At 50.8% G+C, this 25,094-nt stretch overlaps 9 protein-coding genes across 9 annotated transcripts; 5 read left to right on the forward strand and 4 right to left on the reverse strand.

The window, feature by feature from the left end:
• Positions 1 to 200: 200 nt before the first annotated feature.
• Positions 201 to 1,075, forward strand: J7T55_015791 (uncharacterized protein; the record flags this gene model as incomplete). The annotated part of the gene is made up of 2 exons (XM_053134803.1): positions 201 to 509; positions 572 to 1,075. 2 exons carry the CDS (start codon positions 201 to 203, stop codon positions 1,073 to 1,075), a joined length of 813 nt encoding a protein of 270 aa, XP_052987488.1.
• A 1,056-nt stretch (positions 1,076 to 2,131) lies between these two features.
• On the reverse strand, positions 2,132 to 2,891 carry J7T55_015792 (uncharacterized protein; the record flags this gene model as incomplete). Its single annotated transcript, XM_053134804.1, has 3 exons — positions 2,132 to 2,378; positions 2,440 to 2,779; positions 2,843 to 2,891. The coding sequence occupies 3 exons, from the start codon at positions 2,889 to 2,891 to the stop codon at positions 2,132 to 2,134; spliced, it is 636 nt and encodes a 211-aa protein (XP_052987489.1).
• A 2,635-nt stretch (positions 2,892 to 5,526) lies between these two features.
• On the reverse strand, positions 5,527 to 6,605 carry J7T55_015793 (uncharacterized protein; the record flags this gene model as incomplete). Its single annotated transcript, XM_053134805.1, has 4 exons — positions 5,527 to 5,655; positions 5,835 to 6,048; positions 6,107 to 6,141; positions 6,210 to 6,605. The coding sequence occupies 4 exons, from the start codon at positions 6,603 to 6,605 to the stop codon at positions 5,527 to 5,529; spliced, it is 774 nt and encodes a 257-aa protein (XP_052987490.1).
• A 975-nt stretch (positions 6,606 to 7,580) lies between these two features.
• J7T55_015794 (uncharacterized protein) lies at positions 7,581 to 9,173 on the reverse strand (the record flags this gene model as incomplete). The annotated part of the gene is made up of 1 exon (XM_053134806.1): positions 7,581 to 9,173. One exon carries the CDS (start codon positions 9,171 to 9,173, stop codon positions 7,581 to 7,583), a length of 1,593 nt encoding a protein of 530 aa, XP_052987491.1.
• A 3,465-nt stretch (positions 9,174 to 12,638) lies between these two features.
• J7T55_015795 (uncharacterized protein) lies at positions 12,639 to 14,137 on the forward strand (the record flags this gene model as incomplete). The annotated part of the gene is made up of 7 exons (XM_053134807.1): positions 12,639 to 12,696; positions 12,897 to 12,997; positions 13,059 to 13,137; positions 13,197 to 13,337; positions 13,386 to 13,499; positions 13,553 to 13,750; positions 13,842 to 14,137. 7 exons carry the CDS (start codon positions 12,639 to 12,641, stop codon positions 14,135 to 14,137), a joined length of 987 nt encoding a protein of 328 aa, XP_052987492.1.
• A 1,055-nt stretch (positions 14,138 to 15,192) lies between these two features.
• J7T55_015796 (uncharacterized protein) lies at positions 15,193 to 15,725 on the forward strand (the record flags this gene model as incomplete). Its single annotated transcript, XM_053134808.1, has 2 exons — positions 15,193 to 15,312; positions 15,516 to 15,725. 2 exons carry the CDS (start codon positions 15,193 to 15,195, stop codon positions 15,723 to 15,725), a joined length of 330 nt encoding a protein of 109 aa, XP_052987493.1.
• Positions 15,726 to 16,844: 1,119 nt separating this feature from the next.
• Positions 16,845 to 17,915, reverse strand: J7T55_015797 (uncharacterized protein; the record flags this gene model as incomplete). Its single annotated transcript, XM_053134809.1, has 1 exon — positions 16,845 to 17,915. One exon carries the CDS (start codon positions 17,913 to 17,915, stop codon positions 16,845 to 16,847), a length of 1,071 nt encoding a protein of 356 aa, XP_052987494.1.
• A 4,482-nt stretch (positions 17,916 to 22,397) lies between these two features.
• Positions 22,398 to 23,597, forward strand: J7T55_015798 (bhydrolase domain-containing protein 12; the record flags this gene model as incomplete). Its single annotated transcript, XM_053134811.1, has 1 exon — positions 22,398 to 23,597. The coding sequence occupies one exon, from the start codon at positions 22,398 to 22,400 to the stop codon at positions 23,595 to 23,597; it is 1,200 nt and encodes a 399-aa protein (XP_052987495.1).
• A 421-nt stretch (positions 23,598 to 24,018) lies between these two features.
• On the forward strand, positions 24,019 to 24,345 carry J7T55_015799 (uncharacterized protein; the record flags this gene model as incomplete). The annotated part of the gene is made up of 1 exon (XM_053134812.1): positions 24,019 to 24,345. One exon carries the CDS (start codon positions 24,019 to 24,021, stop codon positions 24,343 to 24,345), a length of 327 nt encoding a protein of 108 aa, XP_052987496.1.
• Between the last annotated feature and the right edge of the window lie 749 nt (positions 24,346 to 25,094).

Raw genomic sequence — 25,094 nt, forward strand, 5'->3', positions numbered from 1 at the left:
TGTCCGGACATTTTAGACTCGGTCTCGGATTCACGGAAAGAGAACACGACGTGCTCTTTTGCATACGTCGATGGAGTTAGCTGACAGCTAGTCTCCAGTCTTCTCCCTTCGCTCATCATTCCCTTTCCTTCCACCGCGGTCCTAGCGCTCATCACTGTCTCCTCCGACATCACCTGTCGCTTCTTCGACCACCCTCAATCATGGCAGCAGAACCAGACTCCGCAGTTCGTCAACGGAAAGCTGTTGCTGAGGCGGCCGAGACAGCTGTCCAAGATGCCCAGCCATCAAGTGACGAGGGCGGCAAGAAGAAGAAGAGCAAGAAGAGCAAAACGGTAGACAGCGATGAGGTCGAGTACGGAAACCCATGGGTCGACGTCCTGCGTGTCCTCTCCTTCCTTCTGTTCGTGTCCTGCGGTGCCAGCTACCTCGTCTCGGGTGGAGAGTCTTTCTTCTGGAGCATGAAGGTGCCGCCAAAATACCTGCGAGTGGAAACATGGAAGGGTTTGTTTGTACGTATACAAGCCATCACCTTGAGTGCTTAACTTGACTGACCTCAGCTACTTGCTCCCAGAACGGGCCCAAGTACATAACCCCCGAAGACCTCGCCCTCCACGATGGTTCCGACCCAGCCAAGCCCATCTACCTCGCCATCAACGGCTCCGTCTACGACGTCACCGCCGGCTCGCGTGTCTACGGCCCCGGCGGCTCTTACCACGTCTTCGCTGGCGTTGATGCCTCCCGCGGTTTCGTCACCGGCTGCTTCGCTGAGGACCGAACGCCCGACATGCGCGGTGTGGAGGACATGCACCTGCCACTTGACGACCCGGAGGTGGACAGCCACTGGAGCAAGGCCGAGCTCAAGATACTGAGGGAGCAGGAACGGCGCGAGGCCAAGAAGAAGGTCTATGAAGCTCTGAAGCACTGGGTGGATTTCTTTGGGAACAGCCAGAAGTACTCCTTTGTCGGCTATGTCAAAAGAGAGGAAGGGTGGCTCGAGAAGGAGCCCAAGAGGGAGCTGTGTGAGCAGGCGAGGAAAGGCAGGAAGCCCCGGAAGGTCCCCGAGGACAGAAAGTAAGCCCCGGAGAGGTCGAGGGGCAGATGATTGCAAGCCCTTCTTGCAGAACTGTATATATGCAGGGCAGACAATGGACATACTATCTCTTTTACACCCGGTGCGTCAAAGCGTGCGTCGATGCTTCCCCAAAGCTCAGCATCGTCTGAGGTTCTGATATGATATCGACCGAGCCGAAGCAGGCTGCAGACTGTTGTGACACGCCACTCTTGCGCTTAATCATACCGCCACGCAGCAGAGCGGTGTGCCAAGGAAGTATTTGAGCAAGTTTGCTGTAGCAAACCTACTCCAAGAAACATGCTCAGGAGGTATTGGCCCCGGCAGCTCATTGGAACAGGCAGGCCAAAGCAAACACGCTGGAATACAAATAGGCCCAAAGATGCCTCTGCATTCGAAATTGCTTTCTTCTTTTCAGCACCAGCCCGGGTAGACTGGTGTAGACCCGCCACAACTCCCTTCATCCACTTTCCAATTACAAAACAATCACAGTCGACAAGAACACAAGAGATTCGGGCTTTTATAGTTTGCGGTCTTGCCAAGGCGATACCGCCTGACCGTTGTCTGTGTTCTAGCTGGTTGCGACATTACGACCTATCGAGCGATAAAGATGCTGACAACAGTGGAGGTCGTGCGAGAAGACTTCTTGTGACATCGGGCATTGTTAATTAATTAAAGGTTCAGTATCATGGCCAAGCAAGGAGGTTCCTAAGTGCATCCAGAGGCGAATTATCATATTTGAGTCGTATCATTTGCACACGAGAGGCCTGAAATTTGTGTCATGCATTGGCTTTTATTGAACCCGCCCTGGGCGTGGTATCATCTTACATCTCAATCATAATTTAGCTGGGCAAAGCGAACAAGTAATATGCGAATCGTCAAGTTCTTTGTGTGTGATATTGTACCCTAGGTATCCGTGACGCCCACCAGTCACCGAAACTTTATGTCGGCTCCCCTTTCCCCAACTCTTTGATTACCGTTCATATGTGTGAAGAAAAGAACAAACCCCCCCAGAACCCCTCAGTGAACAGGCTATCCTGTCAACAGTAGGTCACTGCTTGCTTACAGCATGAAGACCGCAGCAAAGACAGCAAGACCGAGGCTGCCGCCGACCTTGACCATGGAGCCTGCGGCAGTCGCGGGAGTCGAGGTCGAGGGTGATGCGGAGGAACCGGACTCAGTACCAGTGCCGGTGCCGGTGCCGGTAGAACCGCCAGTGGTGGAGCCACTGGAGGGAGCAGTGTTCGATGTTGCCTTGGCGGCGAGGGCCTTGAACTCTGTCAAAGAGCGAGTAGCGTTGGCAGCCGTGCTACACACAAGTTGTTAGTGACTCGTTGACCTCGGTGCGCACAGGGGTGGCAACTACTCACTTCTCATTGATGACCATGACCATGCCGCTCTGGCAGTGCTTTCCCTGGGCGCAGTACACCCAAAGTGGCTTGGTGTCGTTGATCATGATGCTGTATGTGGGGATCATACCCGTCTGCTTGGACGCGGCGGCAGGTTGGTAGCCCGAGTGGAAGCCTGTGACATTGCTCATGATGCTGTTGATAGGCGTGCAAGGCTGGTCGAATGTAGACTGTGTCACGGTGTGGTTGCCCGCCACAAACTGGAACTGCACCATCTCGCCCGCGCTGGCCTTGATGTTGTCGGGCGTGTACACGAGGGAGTTGTTGGCAGTGGAGACTGTGACAACCTGGACCTTTTGTGCTGTAAATTGGTTTGTTAGAGACCGTGCTGTGCCAAACCGCGCTCAAATGCGTTTTTACTCACCCGAGGCGACACCAGCCAACACGGCAAGAGCTGCTGTTGTGAACTGCATTTTGACTTTTTGACGTTTGTGTCTGTGTAGTTTGATGATGTAATGAGAGGATAGGCGAAGTCAACTTCGTCTGAAACTTGGAATTATCGAGTGAATTACTGAGCGGCTTGCGCTGATGTCGACGGCAGGACTGGCCTAGGTGTCGTGGAGAATCGAATTATTTCGTAGGAAAAGAAAGGAAACAGTCGGTCAAACTTCTCGTCGTGATGTGGATGGAGAAGAAGAATTTGGGAGGAGAGGACAGGAAGATGGGGTGCATGAATATAAGAGAGATGCAACACACACACAAGTCTCGAGAAGCACATCCTCTCTCGGATGTACGACGGTCCCCTGTGCTTGATCGACGCAGCCGTACCCTTGCCAGGCTGTGCTATCCCGCTACTGGCGGAGAGAACGGCAAAGCCAAGTCTGAAGTCGACATGAGATGAGACATGGGCAAGGCTGGGAGGGCAGGCGTGAGAGAAGGGGGATCATGAAACGGGAGTCGTTGTTTTGGTGAGCCCTGCCCGCCCACCGAGACCAGCTACCAGACCCTGGCGGTTACACCTAGTGTCGAGACCTGGGTTTGTGCGCTGCGCCGAAAGTGACGGGAGTCGGGCCAGCAGAACATCAGGCGCGCAGAGGCAGCCAGCATGGATGGACTCATCTTCGTCCCCATGTCTTGCCGCTTGGCTGATGATGAGTTGGGCCCAAGAGGCCTTGGGAATGTGGTGCTCATAGTGCACCCTGTGCCTCCTGGGGCGGGAGACCTTAGCCGTCTCAGCCTGCCATGGCTTTACTTACCCACGGCGAACTGCAGGAAGGACCCGCTCTCTTTCGGCGGCAGCTTGGGCCTTAATGGCAACAAGGTTATCTTTCAATGCTGTCATGTCATATCGTGGCAGCCCGGGTGGGCTCCTGGCACCGGAATTCAACGTTTTCCGGGTGGCTTGTGGCCCATCAGCGCGGCCCCGTCTTACCCGTCAGCAGCGCTTGAGTGAAATGAGCTGCCTATTGGTGGCCATACTCATACTGGGCACTGCTGGGTTGTCGGTTGCCCAGATCCTGAATGACACCAGCTAGCTACATGGAGGCGCTGGAATCATCGACTCCAAGAGCGTGCAAGTCACAGCATCTCTGCAAGCTAGGCAGCTTGTTGGCCATGTCGGCAAAGCCGTTGGTCTCATCTTGGGATCGAGGCGGCAACTGCGAGCGGGTGGCGTTGCCGCTAAGGGCCATCTCGTCACGTCTGGTCCCGGGCAGACTGATTGCTCTTCGTCGCATAGCATCGTCTGTGGTGACAGTCCAATCTCAGCTGAAATGCACCGCCATCAAGGCTCGATGGTGACGAGGTTGATGTGATGAGCTGAACCAGCAACCGGACGACGTTGGAGCCGCTACCTGAATTTAAGGTTGCAGCAGGGGTCGCCCCTGTCGTCTCGCCAGGAGCCGCACGGATGTGGCAGTCTGCGACAAGTCCGAGACTCCAGGCGGTTTCACGCACGTCAAAGGCCGACCTAAGCGACGACTTTCGTCGCTTCCGAGGTGGCAGTGAGGCTTGGGCTTTCCCACGCCGCTGGATTGCTTTTACCCTGGTTCTTGCGCCGCAAGAAGGCAACCTTGGCCACGCTGCAGGGTCGTGTCGCCCAGCGTTGAGGCTCTCCTGACCCTCTTCGAGTCGCCCCTGACATACTTCTTGGTATGGTTCGTGATACGTGCCAATGCAAGTCTGCCGCTTCGGAGCCCACCATCCCCTGCAGCATCGGCAATGGTCCTGCCAACAGCCAAGCCGTGATGTGCAGATTGGCTCTGTGTTGGTGATCTTTGATCACCGCAAGCACTCCTCCCCACGCTTTCGTGTTTTGAAACAACATCTGGAGGTCGGGGATTTCTGCCTATGTCGGCGGCAACTCTCCCACCATGTCATTGCAGATTTCCCTGCATGATACGTCCCATCTACTCGCACTTAGGGCCCTTAGTTTGGCTGGAATGATGTCTCTGACATGACACCTCATGTCTTCAATGCTAAAGTTGAGACGAAAATACCGAGAGGTTCGGGTAAGGCTTGTCATCCAGCTGAGACTCAACGGACGCAGATCTGCAAACAAACTGTAAATTACTGTCACGAGAGTGTCAAGAAGCACACGAGAGCTCCGTATTTTGTTTCATCACGACTTCACTGCGGCTTCGCCACCATCATTGGTCGCGAGAGGCCGGCAGTCCGCTGCCAGTTCAGCCCAAGTTGTAACTGCATTGCAATGATGTACATCGGAGCACACTCCACAATTTGCCGTCCCTCCGCTTACGCGAGATATAGTTCTCGATAGAGTCCCGGTGGTGAGAGTCTGATCTAAGACACATTCGTCCGACAACATGAGGCCAAACGCGGAGTGCGTAATGGGAACTAGACAGCCGCACGATGCGTCTGAGATGTCAGAGCAGGTATTTTATTTCGGTCTCGGTCGGCGAGATGGCATGACCGCCTTCGGACGAGTTTCTGACAGTGGCCAAGGGCTCCAAACTCGGTCTCGTCCCAGCTGGCACCCCAAATCCGCCCGGGCCTGAGCCGATGTTTGAGCCTTGGCAACCGAACTTGGCCCGAAGGACACGGCGTTGCTGCACCATGGGAGGAACTGAGCGGCGACATGGGTCGAGCTCAGCCAAACACTTTAGTGACCAGTATTGCGCTTGCAACTGATGGGACGTTATTCTTCTTAATGAACACGACGCTGAGTCTCAGATGAGCAAAGTCGAGTCGCACTTGTGCGTCGATCTGACCACACATCTAGGGTCGAAGAGTGTTAGCAGCCCGTCAGAGTCATAGTGCTCTACACCCCGTCATTATTTGGAAACTCTTACGGCTTACTGATCACCCATCAGACTCGCATATTGAAGCCCTGACGTGACGATTCCGCGACACCGCCGCTTTGCATAATGCTATTATGAAGATGCTTCGACCATCACCATCAGCGACAAATTGTTGGTGTCGAACCATGCCGATAGAACCCAGTCGCTAGACTCCTGATGCTGATTCAATACTTTGCGGTCAAGTTCTTGGTAGTCATGCGCCGCTTCGTTTCCCGCAGGCTCGGAGGTGAGGGATTTGCTGAGCTCGAGGGACATCTTGGAAGAACTGAACAGCCGCTGCTTGTTCCAGTCGTCCCGGAGCGATGTCGACCTCAATTGGTAAGCTGGAATGCATACGCTTCGTGATGGAGATCGGTCACAGATCAAACAGTAGCTGCGGCGCAATCTTCTCGAGATCCTCAACCTGTCGGTAGGAACAACTGAGTTAGCTCTCAAGCCCCCGTAGGTGCACCGGCCGCTTCTTGAACCCACCTCCAAGAACCCTCCGTCTCTTTCAGCCGCAGCCCTCGCAATAGCCTCCTTGACAAATATGTCCATGTACTTGGCGACGGCGTTATTCGCATCTTTAGTGATTCGTGTGCCGTCCTTTTCAAAGAACTCGTGCAAGATGCGTGTCAGAAGCTCGGGCGGGATGGTCTTCTCCGGCTCTTCATCGTCTCCGTCGTCCTCAAGGTCTTCATCAACGTCCATGGCCTCTTCGGAGTCATCGCGGCGCCGAGGCTCGGGAGATTCGCTGGGCTGAGCTCGCTGCTTCCCTTTGGCAGCCGCACTAGGCTTCTTGCTGATGGCTGAGGATGCCGCTGCCTTGTTCTTGGAGCCAGCAGGGCGGCCGCGTGAGGCTCCTGATGTTGGTTGTTTAGGTGGCATGGCGTGCCAAATGCTTCGGGAACATAGGCAGCGGGCGTAGGCTATTCGGGCGGGTTGTAGGAAGCGAGGTCGCTTTCGGGTGAGGGATTGATTATCTGGGTTTGGACGCGACTTGGGAGACGCGATGCCAAGAAGATCGTCCCGCTTCCCGAGGTCGAATACTGCTGTCTGTGGCAAGCGAAATGCCGCCCCCCCCCTGTCGTTTGGTCGATGTTGTTAGCAAATTTGGATTGTTTTTGCGGCACGGCGTGCACGGCTCACTCACAAATATCCTTAGAACTTGATTACTAATCAAATTCGCAACCATCAACTTATTTATTATTATTTCATCAAAATGTTATTGCGCATTATCATAAATCCTGATTTATATATATCTTTGAAATGCTTTAAAAGTATAGAATCAATTCCAATTGACTGTATCTCGATTGAACGTATACGTGGCGTGTTATAGAGGATATTTATAAGTTGCCGATGTTGCTAGCAAAATTGTGTCGTTTTTGCGGCAACGGCTCAAGCGACAGGGGGGGGGCTGCATTTCGCTTGCCACAGACAGTGGATCACGCCTAACCCCGACCGATCTCACTCGACCGGGCCCCCGCCCCCACCTGTCACGGACTCGTCTCAATCAATGTTGTCTGTGGGCACGATTTTCACGCAGGTGAGGTAACTAATATGGATGACGTCTCCTTGTTCTGCCGTAGCTTCAACATTCCGAAATCCCCCTCAAAGTAAACCGCCATTGATATGTTCGTTTGAAGACCAGGGCACTGGGGTGGCCGGATCTTTGCTACCCATCCTGTTCAACTAGCTATTCAAGGGCAATTCATGAGGACCGCATCAAAATATTTGAGCGTCGGCGGCGGCGAAGACAGCAAACGCGATGGCAGGACTCAAAGACCTGAGGCGTCAGGCATGAATGCCAGAGCGTTGAATCCTGGCTCGACTCTCCCCAACTTTCTACGCCACTCTCATATGTCAATTGTAGTTTAGAAAACTGCTCACCGGCCACCCATTCGCGGCATCGTACTCGGAAATCTCAGTCGTGCCCTTCAACACCTCATAGGTCTCCATGGAGGTGTCATTTCCCTTCAGCGACGCAGCGATACGTATACCTCGCTCTCGCCCTTCAAACCACGAGCCCTGCAGGAACCCATAGTACTGCGCCGAGGTGTGCTCGCCAGCAAACCACAGCGCTCCGACGTTGGCCCGCAGGTTCTGGTGTTTCTCCAGCGTCATCCCTACTGGCCAATTGCTGTAACTTCCATGAACCCATGGCTCTGTTGTCCACCGCGGATACAAGAAGTCCACGGGCTCAGGGACATCGACATTTGGGAACATCCGGCGCAGGACCTCCAGGCCTTCCGCCTTGGTCTGCTCGTCACTCTGCTTCTCAATTCGATGAGATTCGTCATCTACAACAGTCGCGAAAATGATGTTGCTTTCAGGTAAGAAGCCCTCGGTCGACAAGGACTGCCACACTGGATAGTAACCTCTCTTGTCTGGGTCCGCGTACAGGAAAAACTGCACATCTCCCGGCCAAAAAGTTGTGTTGAACTGATAGAAAACCTTGGTATATGTGCCCATCTGGAACTGCTCGATGGACTCTCGCTTCCACCGAGGCAACTGGGGCTCAAACTCGATGACATCGTTCTGCAAGACGCCCAGGGAGAAAGTGCAGACTGCATGTTCGGCCGATATACACTCGCCATCGGACAGTCGGACGGTAACTTCCGAGTCAGAATACTCAATGCTGGACACCGTGGTATTCAGGAGCAAGCGCGGATCATTGCTAGACAGGTCCACGAACGTCGATGCCTCTCCGACGAGCCACGCGTTGAAGCCTCGCGCATCCACCACAAAGTTGTTATCTTCGCCGTACTGATTGAAGGTGAGATTATCGCCTGTAATCCCAAACACAAAACCGCTCTGATCCGGCGAGTACGAGGCATCCCAGTCCCACTGCCACCACTCCGCCGCAGCTTTCTTCATGTCCTGCTTGGGCTTCCACCCTGCGAGGCTGAGTCCGGCACGTGCCGAGGTGTCCTGCAGATTCTCGGTGAGAATTACTCCTGCATCCACTGCAGCGACATCCCAGGCATTGTCAAACTCTTCCAGGAGCTCTGAAAAGTCAGTTGCTCCGGTATCGTCGTACGTCAGGATGGAGTCATAATTCGAGTAGGTGTTCGAGATGTTCCACTTCTTCGAGAACGTCCAGATGGGGTTCTCCGGTGCCTCTTCATCCGCTGCTCCCAGTCCTTGGATCCAGTTCGCTCCGAGCTCGACAGTATAGGGTGTTCCGTCCGGCTTAGAGCCAAAGGTAGTATGTGCTAATCTTCCGCCAATATAATCATTGCGGTCGATGATCAGAAAGTCCGTGATAGAGGCGTTGGAAAGAGCCTGAGCTGCACTTATGCCGGCAACACCAGCGCCTAGGATGGCTACTTTAGTTCTGCGGCAAATAGAAGTGGTCTGATTGTCATTGCGTCGCGGAGTAGGCGGTGCAGCATACACAACCCCTGAAAATACCGTCCATATCATACATTTTGCAATAAACACTGAGAGATGCATCGCGGCGTTGATCAAGAAAGAACGGTAAAGGCACGGTACTGCAGCAAGATTCTTGGCTTCCAAACTTGCAGTTTTTACGTCTTGCGAAATTACTCCCCACCGATAAGGGAGATTAAGACATGGCTGCAATACCGTCGCACTCGGCAAATACGAGCAGGGTCCTGGTGCGAAAGTCCTTACACTTTCTAAGCATTTCAATCAAATTCAATTGAGCAATTTACCATCTTTCATTCGTTAAGCAAAACATGTACTGGTGTACATATTCTGAATGTTAAGAGTTGGGTATTGTAAATATATTTGGGTTGCTTTGGAGACGATGCCACAGTAGGTGATGCTGGGGCAGGTTACCCCATAAGAGGTTGCTCCACAGGAAGCTATTTTTAACAAGCCATTTATAGGACGGTATTCTGGTTGTAGGAAAGTTGCAGTCTGTACCGGCTAAGTTCTGTCACATGCTAGGGATCTATGGGCTGTACGGTAAAGGCAGCGAGCTAAGAGCAAAATATTCCGGTGAGTCCAACGTCGTTTGTAGATTCTCAGCAAAGAGAAGTCAGTCTTTAGGTCCAATCTCACCAGTCATGGTTGTCTTGCTGCATGTCCATATGTTTTCGGACATAGCAGGTCTGAAATCACAACAGAACACGCTTAGATGAATTATGATTAGTAAAAGTAGCCAAGATGATGGCAACGGCAATCAACGAGGTGAAAAGTTCCGCTTTAGGTCTTCAATTGAAAAATTCAGCACGCTATCGTACCTTGTCGGGATGACGGCGCTTCTGCCAGAGGTGTCTGCCAGTGACTATCGCGATGAGCACTGGATGGCCGTCGAGACGGCTAGTTGAGGTTGGTGTGGAGACTGCCGCCAAGTATAGCATCGAGATGTAAGCATAGGACTATCAAATTTTGCCTTGGAAGCAGACAGAGAAAACTGAATATATATTGAATGAACTAATCAAGTCGTCATTTCGTTCTGTCTTTAAATTTGGGGCCCTGCTTATGAAGAGTAATATTGAAAAGACTACAGTCAATTTACTCGCGAGAAACCAAGCCTAGCCTGTGTTGCAACGCACCATACTAGTATGGTCTTATCGAGGACAATAACCACTGTACTATACGAATAGAAGGGTGATCACCCGCGGTTTTTATAGGCTCACAGGGACCTTGCATTCATTCACAGTTCGCCAGAACATGCACACACGATACAGAGGACCCAAAAAGGGTTAATTTGCCTTCATACTTCGTTTCTCTTCTCTGATTTCTGCTGGTCATATACAACTTTAGTCTTGAGGGCATACACTCCGCTTCGTTGCCCAGTCCCGCAAACCTTCATAAATAGTAGATTACATGTCTCATAAAAGAGTTGAATCTCTTCAACTCACGCCGTGAGTCTTCGTCAGCTCGCATCTATGACTCTTCTATCCCGTACTCCAATAATCCTGCAAATAACCTGCTCCCGTCCACCCAGCACATGCATCGTGTCTACCCAGTCCGAAGAAGGTCCCAGCTGAGCCATACTTTTTAGAATGCGTTCATAGCCTTGGAAATACATATTCCATCGACCCAAATAGGTTTTGCCATCGCGCGGTAACTCACTGTTCGGTCTCATTGAGAAAGCCTCGCGCTGCTGCTCCAAGTCCATAAGAAATGTTACTGTAGTTTCTATCGTCGTCTGGATAGTCATCCTATTTCCAAGTTGCAGAACTGCATCCACTTTATCTCAGAGACTATCAAACATTATACAGCTATTTAATATGTCTTGTCTGCCAGTCAAAGCCAGGAAGACTGGCATCCTATCAATATCGGCAGATCCCTCATCTCACCAATTATGGACGCAGACTACAACGTTGCGCGAAACAGGGCTGGGACGCGATGTTGATGCTTACATTCACCTGCAAGCTAAATGATCTCCTCCCTGCTTGAATACATGTTTGCGGACTCCGCAAAATCCTGGAGTTCCGTTACAGTTTTGTCCCGGGAGGGGTGAGCGAGGCCGCAAAGGCGCTTGTTGATATCCGCAAGTGTATCAATCGTTCAGCCTGATGGCCTGGTGTCAGAGAATTTTATATATGCATAGCAAATGAGCCCTGCGACAAAGCGATCGTGATCAACGTTGCTCTTGTAGGGGCGGAAACATTTCCCGTAAATGAAGTTGCCTAGGGCGTACCGAAACCCAGTGCATAGGTCGTGGTTACGATGGCTACTGGCAAGGTGTATAGAAGGGGCCAGGTTTGTTGCACAGGGCTTAGACTTTGCACCGAATGTTGTTGTCCCGAGCGTATCCTGCAGTGGCGTATAGTCTCTTGTCGTCTGACGGGCCGACATAAGTAGTAGAAGTGCAAAAAGTGTATCTTTCCAGATGCTTTGAGAAGTAATGTCAATATGCAGCCTCCTTCATGCCGCAGGCGTAGTGAAATATTTCATGTTTTGAAAGTCTCTCCTCTCGAAAGCTCTCCTCTTAAATCCTGCTTTTTGTCTCTGCCTCTCGGTTTCAGTGATGAGATCGAGTGGAGTGTTCATCTCAGGGGCCATTTTGACATTTTCAGGCTAGGATTATTTGATTAGGTAACGCTCCACCTAGAAGCTGGGACACAAAAATTGGTTCGCATATAGATGAGATTGCGGCTGTGAGTCCATTCAATGAATGTAAATATGAAGGTTTGACAATCTTGCTCGAGACAGAGTATGTGATGATGCGGTCATATACTTGTAAACGTATTTCTGTCAACAATTTTCAAGGAACATTTGACGAGGGTTATTGGGTATGACGGTGCATGGTCAGGTGTAAGCGCTTCCTATCAATGTATTTGTAGACGCAGTAGGCGACTAGTATTACTTAAGTGCTGTGCGCTAGGTATTAGTCATGTGTACTGGTTGTTCATGGTCTCAATCGTTGCAAATGATTAGTCGTTCCAGACTGATCCGGCTTTCATCGCCACCGCGTAGCAGGAGGTGGCCGGCCCATAGACCGTGTAGGAAATTGCTGCATAGCTTGGAGAGCTTGCGACCTCAGCTACCGACTTATGGGTACAGATCTCGGTGTATCCACGGCAATTTCGAGACGGGACCAGGACACAATTGACAGCTATCGCCGATAGCTTTTGCGGAGCAAGAGAAAGTTTGTCGAGATAAAGCAGAGGTCCTCGGTGTTAGCGCGCTATGTCCGTCGACATAGTCCATCGCATGCGGAATTAGGAAGTCATACAAATTCACCAGAACTCGATTCCACCATTAAGAACCCGCTCAAGGACTTCATTGTGACAAGACTGTCTCGGCAAATTCGTAAGATCGCAAGAAACAGCGCATGATTTCGTGTTCGGTGAGTACACCGCATTATCAAGAATACGAAGCAGTTTTGGCGGTATATAAGGCAGCTGTCGCGCCAGACCTTGAGACTTTTTTACAGTCTCACCCAAAAACACTCTCCTCAAACACTTCATAGTCAATTTTGTTGAAAATTCCAGCAACATGGCTAAGACAATGCAATTCGCGGACATCCAGGTCCCAACCCCTGGCTTCGGCGCCAGTAAGCAGCTTCCGGATACAGTTTGGACCCTTTCAAGAACAAACATCTGCCATCTGTGGTCTGTTTAACTACTTGCCTCAGAGTCTTTTTTCAGGCTGCAGGCTTCAAGACAGGTCATTGGTACATGGTGGTCAGATTATTCCCAGTTCCCGTAATAGCTTCTGCTTTGGTGCTTTGATAGCTGACTCTAGATGCTGCAGTGGGGATCAGCCATGGCTTGGGCAACAACTTGACTCTAGAGCAGGCTGAACCTGTACTGCTCAAAGCCATCGAGTTGGGGTGTACATTCTGGGATACTGCTGTATGTTGATCCGTCGACTTGTTCTATACTGCATATGCTATAGCTGACATCGCGGACGCAGGTTATATACCAAAACGGAGTCAATGAAAAGCTCCTGGGTGACTTCATTAGGAAGCACAATGTGAGAGACAAGGTCTTCCGTAAGTCAACACCAATCGCCTTTTATATCCATACTCTCATTAAGTTGTACTATATGCAGTTGCCTCCAAGTGCGGATTTGACGTGTTTGGCGATGGCAGTATCACCAACTCGGCCTCCCACATCAAGAAGTACATTGACGGGACCATTGAGCGGCTCGGCTTCACCCCGGATCTCTATTATCTCCATCGCATTGATCCTAGTATGTTTATTCCATCAGCGAGATGTAAACTGCCACTAATGTCGTCAGATACGCCTCTTGAGGAGTCGATCCCTGCCCTTGATGAGATTCGAAAGGCAGGCAAGACCAAGTACATTGGGCTTTCAGAATGCTCCGCGAAAACACTGCGCAAAGCCAACTCGAGTGAGCATAACCAAATTTGCACAATCTCGACTTGTATTGACACCCAAAAACAGTCGCCAAAATCGATGCCCTTCAAGCAGAGTACTCAGCATTTGAAACACTACACGAGACAGATGGCTTGATCAGTACTGCGAAGGAACTTGGAGTGGCCTACGTTGCGTACAGCCCACTGGGCCATGGCTGGCTTACGGATGACTTTCCGTACAAATCGCCTGACGATTTTCCTCCTGACGACCTGCGTCAAACAAGTAGTAAGTTGTAAATCTTCATTTATCCATGACAAATACACATTGCTCATGGAAAGTTGTGGCTTCCTGAGTGCTGACAGCTTTCTAAACGCAGTTCCCAAGTTCCAAGGAGAAAACTTCTATAAGAACAAGGCAATTGTCGAGGAGATCAAGAAGCTCGCTGTCCGCAAGGGATGCACTCTGGCCCAGATTGCGCTAGCGTGGGTCGCAGCCCAGGGGATGATTGCTCTTCCGGGCACGACCAAGGCTCATCGCCTTGAGGAGAACTGGGCTTCCAGGGATGTTGACTTGACTGAAGAGGAGAAACAGGAGCTTCGCGAAGTTGTCAACAAAGCTAAGCCTGTCGGAAACAGGTACAACGAAAGGTTGCAGGCAATGGTTGGACATTGAGGGACTACGTGCATACGCCTCTTGATTTCCAGATGACTTGCGCAGCCTGCATTTGTCTTCTGCTAAATGAATGTTGTACAGAGGTATACTATCATACACGAATAATTGTCTACATGAGTTTGTACCCTTGTCCAGCTGTGCAAGCTAACAGGAGGATGTTCACCGCCCCAAATCACCTTCTCCCTCGTCGGTCTCCCCGTTCCCTCTTCGAAACTTGTTACACACAAGCTGTTGACCATTCAAGTGTTTCCACTCAAATTGTCTCCTGAGAGGGCAGACCAGCCCTTCCATTTGGCTGTCACTGTCTCCTTCTGAGCGCCTATAAGTCTCACGGGTCCCGATCTAAGTGGCCTGAATATTTTTGTATTTTTAGTTAGTCGTACAACTTGCCTCATATTCTGAACCATGCCCCCCCTTTTGTGGTTGACAGAGACAACTACCGTCAGAGCTGCCTTGGTATGGGCACGAAAAACATGCATCGCAGTTTGAAACAGCCGCAGGCTTCGTCACTCAAGCCTCTGCGGGATTTATACAAGCAGCTGAAGCCCAGTGGCTAAGCCTCTTGGCTGCTCCCAAATGTCTTGGGCACTTTGCATCTTACAGGCTCCTAGGCTTGTCTGCTGGAGAAGCCGGCAGTACCCGGAACTTTTTAAAGTGGAAAAGACTCGCCCTGACCGATTCTCGAGTCACGTCAAGACGGCCAAGGCTTTGATTAAATCGATTGACCTTGACGATCAATGCCAATTTGTGTGGGGCCAAGCCTCACTTGTGAGCTGCCGCAGGCCGCATGAAACGCCAGGAATAGACATTGGCGTCTGGACTTCATAACACGCTACCCACACCAAAGTTAGGGATATCTAACATTAGGCCAAACTATCGTAGGAAGATCAAGTTATAAAGTTCACATGCCCCAAAATGACAACAAAGATGTACCCAAGTCGTCTACCTTCAACTAGTCAACTCTCTATCTGTACAACCGACTGCAAAATCGCTGCACCCAAATATCTTCGACTTCGCGAGACAGTACCAGCCGTGCCAATTCAACAATCCTCAAGATGCAGACCTCATTCTTCCTGGCCCTCATCACCTTGGCCGTTTCGGCAACCGCGCAATTCGCTGGCCCATGCACCAATGCCGCCTGTGGTGAATCGAGTGAGGTCTGCGGCCAAGGACTGGTCTGCGTAGGCTTTCCCACGCTTGACGCAGCTACGCGCAAGGGTTGCACCTGCAGTGGTTAGTGGACGACTGTGCACGGCAAAGTTGACATTCAATGCTGATTAAAGCCTGGACACAGAGATCTAAGATAGATAAACCCTCCAAACATCATCAAATGCATTAGATACCACGGCGTCCAGTTCGCCACGCGGCGAATACATAGCTCAGCTGTTTTGTGAACGACCTGCCAGCTCGCATGCGGCGTCTTAAGTTCATTTGCGGCGACACGGATGGCAACACCAAGAGAAGTTATGAGACAACGCGTATTGTCATGGCCACGCAGAAAAACTTAGTCGACTACGTGTTTCAAGATCGAAGGGGCATCAAGCGGAATAGGAAAGCTGAATTTGCGATTTTGGGAACAGTCGTGTGATGACAGGTACTAGCCAACGAGCGGGCTTGTAAACCATAGAAAGCATCATTAGCAGGGAATGGCGTTCAGGCCAAGTTCAGTACATTGAAGAATCACGTTTAAATATTTGCTTCCGTGACATGCTGAAACCCCTTGACCTTTGGGCGGATAAGCTTTCTGCCAATGATCTGTTGAGGGGAGACTCGCCTTCGGAAAATGTGACAAGTTAAATCTGCGGTCAGGCTAGCTAGGTCGACTGTCTTTCGAGCAAGTTTGGACGTGTCAGCATATTCCCCTGCTGCAAGTGCTCTCAATATACATTTGAACAAGCGATTTCTCTACAGGGGCTTCGGCGTACGGATGACGTCGAGATTCTCCCAGCACAGACTGTTTGCAAATTGAGCTGGGATGACTCCGTTCACATCACGAAAGGCTGCGGCGGTGACGTATTAAGGGCTCGGAGGCTAAAGAATCGGTGGTATTTGGGGGTTTATAAGGGCCGATCTCGATTTTGTTGGCATTGGACGGCTTCGTGTGTCCAATAGACAGACAGAACTCATTCCAACCGGGCCCTACCGTGGCTTTGGTCAAATGAAGGTGTTCACTATTCTAGAATGTTCCAAGTTCTCTACGGAAGGTCCGTAAGAAATGATTCCTTCGTTAAATTCGGTCCTTGTCCTTGTCGGATAAATACAAGCAATGTTTGAAGAACGGGGCTATCAGATTACATAACATGATACCTGTTTATACGTCAAGTTCTGCCCTAGGTTGTACGGATTCGACTCATCCAAAAATAGGGGGAAATTTTCCATTCGCGAACCAGTGTTATGGGTGAAACCAAGAAGCGCGAAGAATTCCCCAAATACCAAGTGGAACCCTCAGACTTCGTCTATACATTCAGAAGCAGAAGATTTCCGACAACGTAGACGAGATTTCATGTTGTTTGAGATCACAAAGGTGAGTCGAAAAACTTCTTAGAGGTAGCAATGATATTTTTGAGGTATATATTCTGAACCGAAACCTTATGAACAAGCTGATCCCTAAAAACACAAAAACAAGCATATGCAGTGCATTGTCCCCAGAGCTACCCTGCCCGCATTTTTATAACTACCTGACTCCCATGAGACTATGCGTGCCCCTTTACTTGGAAGGGGGGGCGCCACCGCCGCCACCGCCAGAGGCAGAGTTAGCAACACCACCAGACTCGTAGTAGAAGGCAGCAGGGGTGACAGTGCTGCTCTCAGTGGCGTTGATGCCGAAAGCAATCCATGCGAACAAGCCGTCGCTCAGCTCATCACCGAGATAGGTGAACTCGAAGAAGGGGTCGACGCCATCAGTGGCAGCCTCCTCAGACAGAATGCTGTCATCAGCGTTTGTGGTGATCTCCTGGGTGTTATCGCTGTAGGGCGAGATCTCATCAGCGAGGTAGATGAGATCCTGGTCGAAGAATGCCTGGCCGACATGGCTGGAGGTGACCTCATTGCCGAGGGTTCCGTTAGGATAGACAGTGGCGTTCGTGTGGATCAGGATGTGAATATGGGTGGCTCGGCTCGTGTAGTGGCCGGGGAAGGTTGTCTCGAACTGGGCAACACCGTCGGTATCGGTAGGCTGGATGCCGCGCAACCAGGTCTTATCGATGTTGGTCTCGTCTGACGAGTCGCCGTTTCCGGAGGCAACAATACCGGAGTAAACACCGGTGGAGTTGCAGTGCCACATCTCAAGGTAGACATTGGGCACGGGCTCGCAAGTGTTGACATCGATAACCTGGTAGTCCAGGACGGTGTCGATACCCTCCTGGGTCTCGCGGATATCGCGACGAATGTACTCGCCACCGACATAGTAGGGACCCTGAGTAACGTCAGGGGTCAGGATGCAGGATGCATTGCCAGTGAAGAGGGTCGCTGCGTCAGTGTTGGCAGTGTAGCCAAGGTCTGTGGCGTTGTGGTCGGTGGCCAGGACAGTGTCGAGGTCCCGCTTCGTCTTCAGACCACGCTTCGCTCGAGCGGCCTCAGCAGTCCGCTCACGACGGGCGGCATTCCTGGCCTCGATTCCGCGTGCCTTGAGCTTAGCAGAGCAGTGGCTGAGATCGCGGGCCTGGGCATTGGCCATGTAGTCACGGCGCTCTTGCAGCTCCTCGGCCACTGAGTGGCCGGGGTGAGCGGCGGCCGAGCCGGCAAGAAGCGCCGGGATCAGTGTGCTGGTGAAACGCATCTTGATGACTACTGAAAATCTTTGATGCTAAAGAGTGAAGAGTAAATGATTTTTGTAACTGAAAGATAGTGTCAAAAAGAAGGGATGGCTGAAGAGAAAGCTGTGTGATTGAGTGTTTGGTTGGGTAGTGTGGTGATGAGTGCTTCTAGAATCCTGATGGACTGAGGCCATCGCGATTTCTTATAGACATGATTCTCTCCTCCGTCGTCGCCCCGTTACGCGTCCTGTGGGCTATGATATCAAGCTCATCGTGGCTGATTCCGCAATCCCAAGAGAAGATCCAAGGCGTTGAGGGATACTCGTGAGAATTGTGGGACTGAATGGACCGCTATACAAGGGGGGCCGTGTGGCATGAAGGACGGAAACATGCATATTCAGGGGAAGTGTGGGCGGCTGTGCTGGGTTCTGCTAAGAAAAGACCAGCCTTGTGGGAGGAAACATGTTTAATTCCGACTCGACGGTACGCGCAAACATGTTCACCCAATAAAGATGGCATAAAAAGTCAGCTTCGTGCCGAGGTCGACATACTTCCAGGGTCCAGCCTAGTCACGGCCGGGGAGGACGAGCGCCAAGCCTTGCGTACGCGGACGGGAAGCGGGCGGGTCCCACGGGACAAGATCGCCTACAAGCCAACGCCGAGACTTTCTGCATTGAGATGATTTGGGTCTCGATTTGAAAAATCTCGTCGGGGATTGGCTACAGCCAGACGTCAACACACGTCAGCCCCGGGACGTGGGATGTCTGCGCCCTGCTTTTCCGGGGATGGCCAATCGTTGAGCAACAATTTCCATGAATTTCTTCCCTGACATTGTTTGCTGGGAGATTATACTCTATTACGTTCTCAGGACGGTACCCATAGCCGGTTAGCCTCATCCTCAAAGAAGACTCGTAGTGATGCTAAGCCCTCATTGTATAATTCATTTTCTGCTGATGGCCGCTAATCGTATTTGAACTATGAATCCCCCGACTGCGGGCTCGATTGTTACTGCTGTGTGAATGTTATAAGAGGCCGAGCAGGCAACGAATTAGTCGGCATATTGCAACACCGACGGGCTTGGGCCACGACACGCTCAGAAAGGCCGGTCACACCGACGTGATAACACCTCATATAAATTGGCCACAAACAAATGCAAAATCATCACGGTCGGATCTAATTCCAGGGTTGCATCAGTTGCGCGTCACTCATGCATGCGGGGAGGAAGTTTGCAATGGGATGCCAGCAGGACTGCCTGTGAAACACTCTAGGTACCTAGGTATTGCAAAATATGACGATGCAAACACTTCAGTGCCCGGGATGGCTCCAGATGAGCTCCAACGATGCATCATGACCCACGGAGTTCTGCCCAGACATTGAGCAGCGTCATATAAGCTATTCTTGGGGCGCTACTCACAGTGCGCGCGCCTTGAACGCATTGCCAAGAGGTAGTATCACCAGGAGGCTGGTGTTGGTCGATCCACAGCATACTAAGCCACCGGTGCGAGAAAAGGGGGGCTTAGCGGCACGGTGCCTACGCACTACGTACGTGGCCACGCCATACACAACTTCCCAGGTAAAATATAGTCATGTTTCCACAAACTAAGCATACCAGATCTCCAGACTTATACCAAGTCCACATGTAATACCCAAATTTTGACAAAGTGAGCAGTAAACAAAAGATATGTTTCATCCACATATGCGCTCTCTACGGGAAATCGGCATATAAAGTATAGATTTAAGCTTAATCTTCTGCAAAGTATGCAATTGAAGCAAACACATGTTCGTTTGATGCAGAATTGTTTCAATCTAATCCTCAGCATAAAGCTTGAAGACGAGAAAACCCTATGTGCTTTCGGTTTAGTGCTAGCAAGCCTATCCCAGCAAACCGCTTACTTGGCAAAGTATCGGATCGATGCTCGCCGTTCAAGCCTAGGCCCATGTGTGGATCTTTTGGTGGTTGAAATAAGTGCCAGAGGTATTTCAAAGTCTTGAAGGGTGCAATGTGCGCGAGTCCCAAAATGCAGACGTAGGCTTCGGCCTCAAATTCTGAAGTAAATGAGCAGCCTCTGGTACAATCTAATCACAAAAGTCTGTGTTGTGACATGAGAACTAATGTGTGCCATTTGCGGTCTGCATGACGGGCTGCAGACCTTTCTCCAGCTTGCTCCTTCGAATCGTTCCAATCTGGACCATTTTGTGACCAACCATTTGATTGAAAGCCTCACAGGATAATCAGGCGGAGCCAGGTTTTTAGTTTTTCACGGTCAAATAGGGCTGAACAAGACACGCTCCAAACTGGCAGAGTTGGTAAAGTGGCCCTATTCAAGCCCCAGCCGCATTGCTGAGATCTCTGCGCTCACTAGAACGCCGAGTCAGGTCGCGAAGCGACCATGTACAAGGCCTTCACGACGATGTTTGCATTGGTTCAAATCTAGCGAAATCTGAACATCCATAGGATCAAGGGAGATTGTAGCCGAAGAATATCCAACACTTTGCCTATCAGAAACGGCTTAAGAAGGACAAGGCAGTCGGCTCAAGGTCGGAACTAGGTGCCCTAAACTTACAAACCTAGCCTGCGATATTTAGTAAAGACCTCTTCTGCCGTGATCAAATCGGTGAAGGATTACTGGCAGTGATCTTACAAAAGCTCTCTACTAAATAACGCCCTAACTCATGAAACGAGCTTAAGCCCGTGTGTACGCTTCGCAGCCACAGTATGTCTGTGATGAATAGGTAAAAGATGAAGGGAGGAGTATAGGATAATAAACAGTAGAATAATCTCTCATGGGAGAACCTTCCTTGGAATAACCTACCCTGGGATAACCTCTTGTACAGTACTTTCCTGTTGAATGACTTTCTATACGGGGAAGTAACTAAAGCACAGGGGGCTTTGCGATGGAATTTTTGCATTTGATGTGAGAACGGCAGCCTTGTTCCAATAGTGTATGTGTTTTGCCCAGGTGGGCGGTCCACAAGAGAGTTCCTACAAAGGTTTTCGACATACCCTCGGCATTATTTTGCAACCACGACACCTTTGCTTGGATTCTTTCCCGGCGATATTTCACGTGAAACTTGTCCCTCGTGGTATCCGGATACCGGGCCTGAGGTTGAAGTGTCGCTTCAATCAGAGGACCGAGCCGCCTTCGGGCAGAGCCTCCACGCTCACTGAATCCTTAGCGACGAATCACAACACAAGGATTCCCAAGAGTTAGACAAGAATGAATTATGACTCCCATGTCAAATAGGAAGGTGAGAATGTTACAGAACCGTCATTGACGATAGATGAGAGTATCAAGGGAGGCGGTGAGAAGAGAAACATCTGCCAGTGTATCTCAATAAGCTAAGATTTACCTCGACCATATTTTTTTTTAACTTATTTTGAGCTTGCTGGTAAGTAGGGAAAGATGGCGTAGAGATCATGTCGCCTATGATGAAACTCAACGGGAGTAACACGTGTCAATCCGAGGTCCGGTACATGTCGGCCAAGATGCAAAAGGCATGTGAACTCTTCACCAACAGAAGTTGCGCCACATTTGTCCATCTGTGCCCTATCGACGGCATCTGAGGAAGTAATGAACCGAAAGAAATATGCCAGGCTATACTGTATTTTGAAGAGACCATAGAAGTCCTTGTCCCAGAGACATGTCAGCGATGCAAGTTCTGTAGGAACAATCGTTTCAACAACCGACAATTCATCGAGATCAATGAGGCGAAGACCGAGGTCTTTGATCTGGCGAAGTGTTTTCGGGCGATAGTCAAATGCAGAGATGTGCAGCCGCTGGCCGGTATGTGCAAGTTCATGGCCTGGAACTACATCAACGTCTTGATTAGCGGTTGGCCTCATAATAGCGACACTATCGAAACTCGTCGCCCGCCTGGATTCACGAATTTAGATGATTGCCTGGCCTGGATGGAGCTCGCAGTGTATTACATCCACGCTGCAAGGGAGTTATGAGGCTCGGCTTTCACATCGGGGTTCAATGCACACGTGGTGTCTCTAGCCTGCAAAGACTCACCCATGGTGGTCTTTCTGATACAACACCTAAGCCAGCATACCTACAGAGGGTATTTTCTGCCAACCTTTACTGACTCACATCAATCAGCCGGTACACGACTCGGATGGAGTAGCGCTAGCATGGAGTCAGGGCTTCCGACGCAAGCACAGGTCTGGAGTCTCACCACTTTCTTCAAACCTCTGCGGCGATGGGACAACGTCGAAACATAGACAGTGATCATTACCCAGAGTTCTACTGACACTCTGTGTTGCGTCGTTGAGATCAATCATCAACGTTATGCGATGGGCGCAGGGCTAGGGTTGAGTGGCCGTGTGTGAGGAGTGGAGCAAACTGGAATTTCTAGATCTAGCCTTAATTTATTTTTAGCATTTTGAGCAGCTTCCTTGCCGTTCGGCCCACAAACACTAGGGGTCCTTTCGGCCTTCTCATCACCCACAAAGCAGGTCTACCTCTCGTGCTGCAACGCCAAGCCGCCGCATGAACAGCAAGATGAACTGGGGAACCTCGGCCAGCCCCGTTGCCATGCTGCAATCTGTGCTTTACGCACTTCTTGCATCAAGCGGCCTGTACACGGTCTTCCTTGCGTTGCTCACCTTTCCGTCGCTTCAGAGGCAGGTGATCTATCTTCACAGTTTCACTCAAACTGGGACTCAGGATCTCAACGTTCCCGAACAATGGGGTTTTTTGCACAACCAGGTCACCCCCTTTTCTCTTAGCACGTCAGATGGAGAGAACCTGCATGCGTGGCACATCTTACCGCTAGGGCTCTATCGACAACACGAGGAAAGAATCCTGAAGGAGCCATCAGGGCTCGCGCTCAACGTCAAGCAAAAACTGGCTTTTGAACTCTTGCGGGACGATCCCGAGTCGTTGTTGGTCCTGTATCTGCACGGTGCCGGAGGGACTCTGGGCTCTGGTCACAGACCACCCAGCTACCGGGCAATATCCGCCGGCGCACCAGGAAGGATTCATATCGTGGCCATGGACTACCGAGGTTTCGGATTGAGCACCGGGACGCCTTCTGAAGATGGGTTGTTGACGGATGCGACTGCGTTGGTTGACTGGGCCATGATCGAGGCTGGCATACCGGCACACCGAATCATCATCTGGGGTCAATCTCTGGGCACCGCAGTCGCCACCAGCTTGGTCCACCGTATGGCCTTCCGCGATGAGCCTGTGCTGTTCTCGGGGCTTCTCCTTGTGGCGCCATTTGCGGATGTGACTTCCCTCACAGCTACCTACCGTGTTGCAGGCAAAGTCCCTCTTCTCGATCCGATTGCACGCTTTCCTCTCGTCCATGACTTCCTTAACACGTTCATTCTGGATAAATGGCCGACCAAGGAGAGAATCGCTGAAATTGTACGACGATATGGTAGCATGCCGGACGGATCGAGCGCGTACCACATATCCATCATTCACGCGGAAGATGATCTCGATATACCGTGGTCCCATAGTGAACAGTTATTTTGGCACGCCGTGAACGCGTCCTTGCCCGTCGGTATCAGCTTCGAAGAGCTCAATAAGCAGAAAGAAGTCGCGAAGGTGCACACGGATGCTGGAGGCTGGTCTGTCACTCGGGAGACTGGGAAGGGCGTCATCAGAGAGCACATCACCCAGTATGGGGTGCATGACAAGATAATGGGATACCCAGTTGTGAGTCTGGCTGTGCTCAAGGCATTTGGAATCTGATACATAATATTACCATCACCCCATCGCATGTCTCCGTTCAGTCTTGCTCACTGGCCGCACTGGCATTGCACAAGCTTGCATCGCGCAGGCTGTTGAGAAACAGTCGGGTGCATTCAAGTGTCTCAAATCGTGCCTTCTCATACAATGCAGACATTTTATATGCAGGGCGGAGTTGACACCACTGCTGCATCATTCCGAAACCCTCAAGATCCGCGCTTGTTTAGTTGCCTCCCGTCTGTTGCGAGTCCAGTGACCAAGCATCTCATCCCCAGAGACTCTACAACCCCTTTTTCGCCTTCATATACGCCTGCTCCAGCATTGGTTGCCCCCTGATTATCTTCTGTGACGAGCATCTCTTAACTGTCCGGACTTCAAGACTGACTGGGAAGTCCTCTTTCTGCCTTCCAACTGCAATTTCAGAATGATGGCATCCGTTTTCGGTCTCTTGGTCATGTCACTGGCGACGGCCTCAGCCATCACCATCGATACTCTGGGCCTTGATCATACGACTCTCTTTGTCTCAAATATGCTCTCTTCACAGAAGCCTATCCGCTATACTGAGCCACGCGACGATCAGATTCCCATGGACGTCCAAAAAGCACTTAGGGAACGCCATGCCAGTATCGCCAGCTATGACTACCTCGATCCTAACAACATTACCGAAACCACCGACAAGTACCTGTTCCAACTCAGCATCGAGAGTTTCACAGCCAAACGCAATTCGCGCCATCCTCCCAACCTTGACTAGTCATCAGACGGGTGCACAAAGGCACCCGACGAAATCTGGAGATGGGACTTCTTGCCTGCTTGCCATCGTCACGATTTCGGCCTTCGCAATTATCGCATCCAGGAAAGGTTAAATAAAACCACGAAGCGTCGCATTGATGATCAATTCTTGGAAGAGTAAGTGATTGTACGCCTCCAAAATCAGCCTACATATGCAGTAGAACCTAATCACTCAGCCCCATGCGGTAGTCTCGAGCATGAATGCGGCACCCACACAGTAACTCGGAAGTGGTGCAGGCGAATGGCAAAAGTGTACTACAATGTTGTGAAGCGCATGGATCCTTAATGTGGTCTGCATTCACTGCGAAGGCGACTACAAGCTCACGCATTCTGACTATGGATACTTAAGTACTCGGCAGCACTGGTGGCGACGGCATCTCCAAATGGTTATCCATGAGCTTGGACGGGAATGAGGATGGCACCTATTAATAAATTGCCTGTACCCCATGTTTCCAAGATAGAGTTGGACTGGAAGCTTCCAGCCAATGTGAGAACGAATCGAATGCTTCGTAGTTGGCATTACATACCTCAGGATCCGCTGCAGATGGTCCAGCTCCTCGTCCAGAACTTTTTTTGCATGTCCATCGAATGACATGGCCCAAGCGGATGTATCTTCTTGCTGAGATCAGTTCAAATAGCTACTTTACACGCAAATCATCGAATAAACATAATTGTATCGCAGGACTTATGATGATCATGGCGGATGATATG

This window comes from Diaporthe amygdali, assembly GCF_026229845.1.
Source record: "Diaporthe amygdali strain CAA958 chromosome Unknown NODE_48_length_299215_cov_64_995801, whole genome shotgun sequence".
Lineage (NCBI taxonomy): Eukaryota > Fungi > Ascomycota > Sordariomycetes > Diaporthales > Diaporthaceae > Diaporthe > Diaporthe amygdali.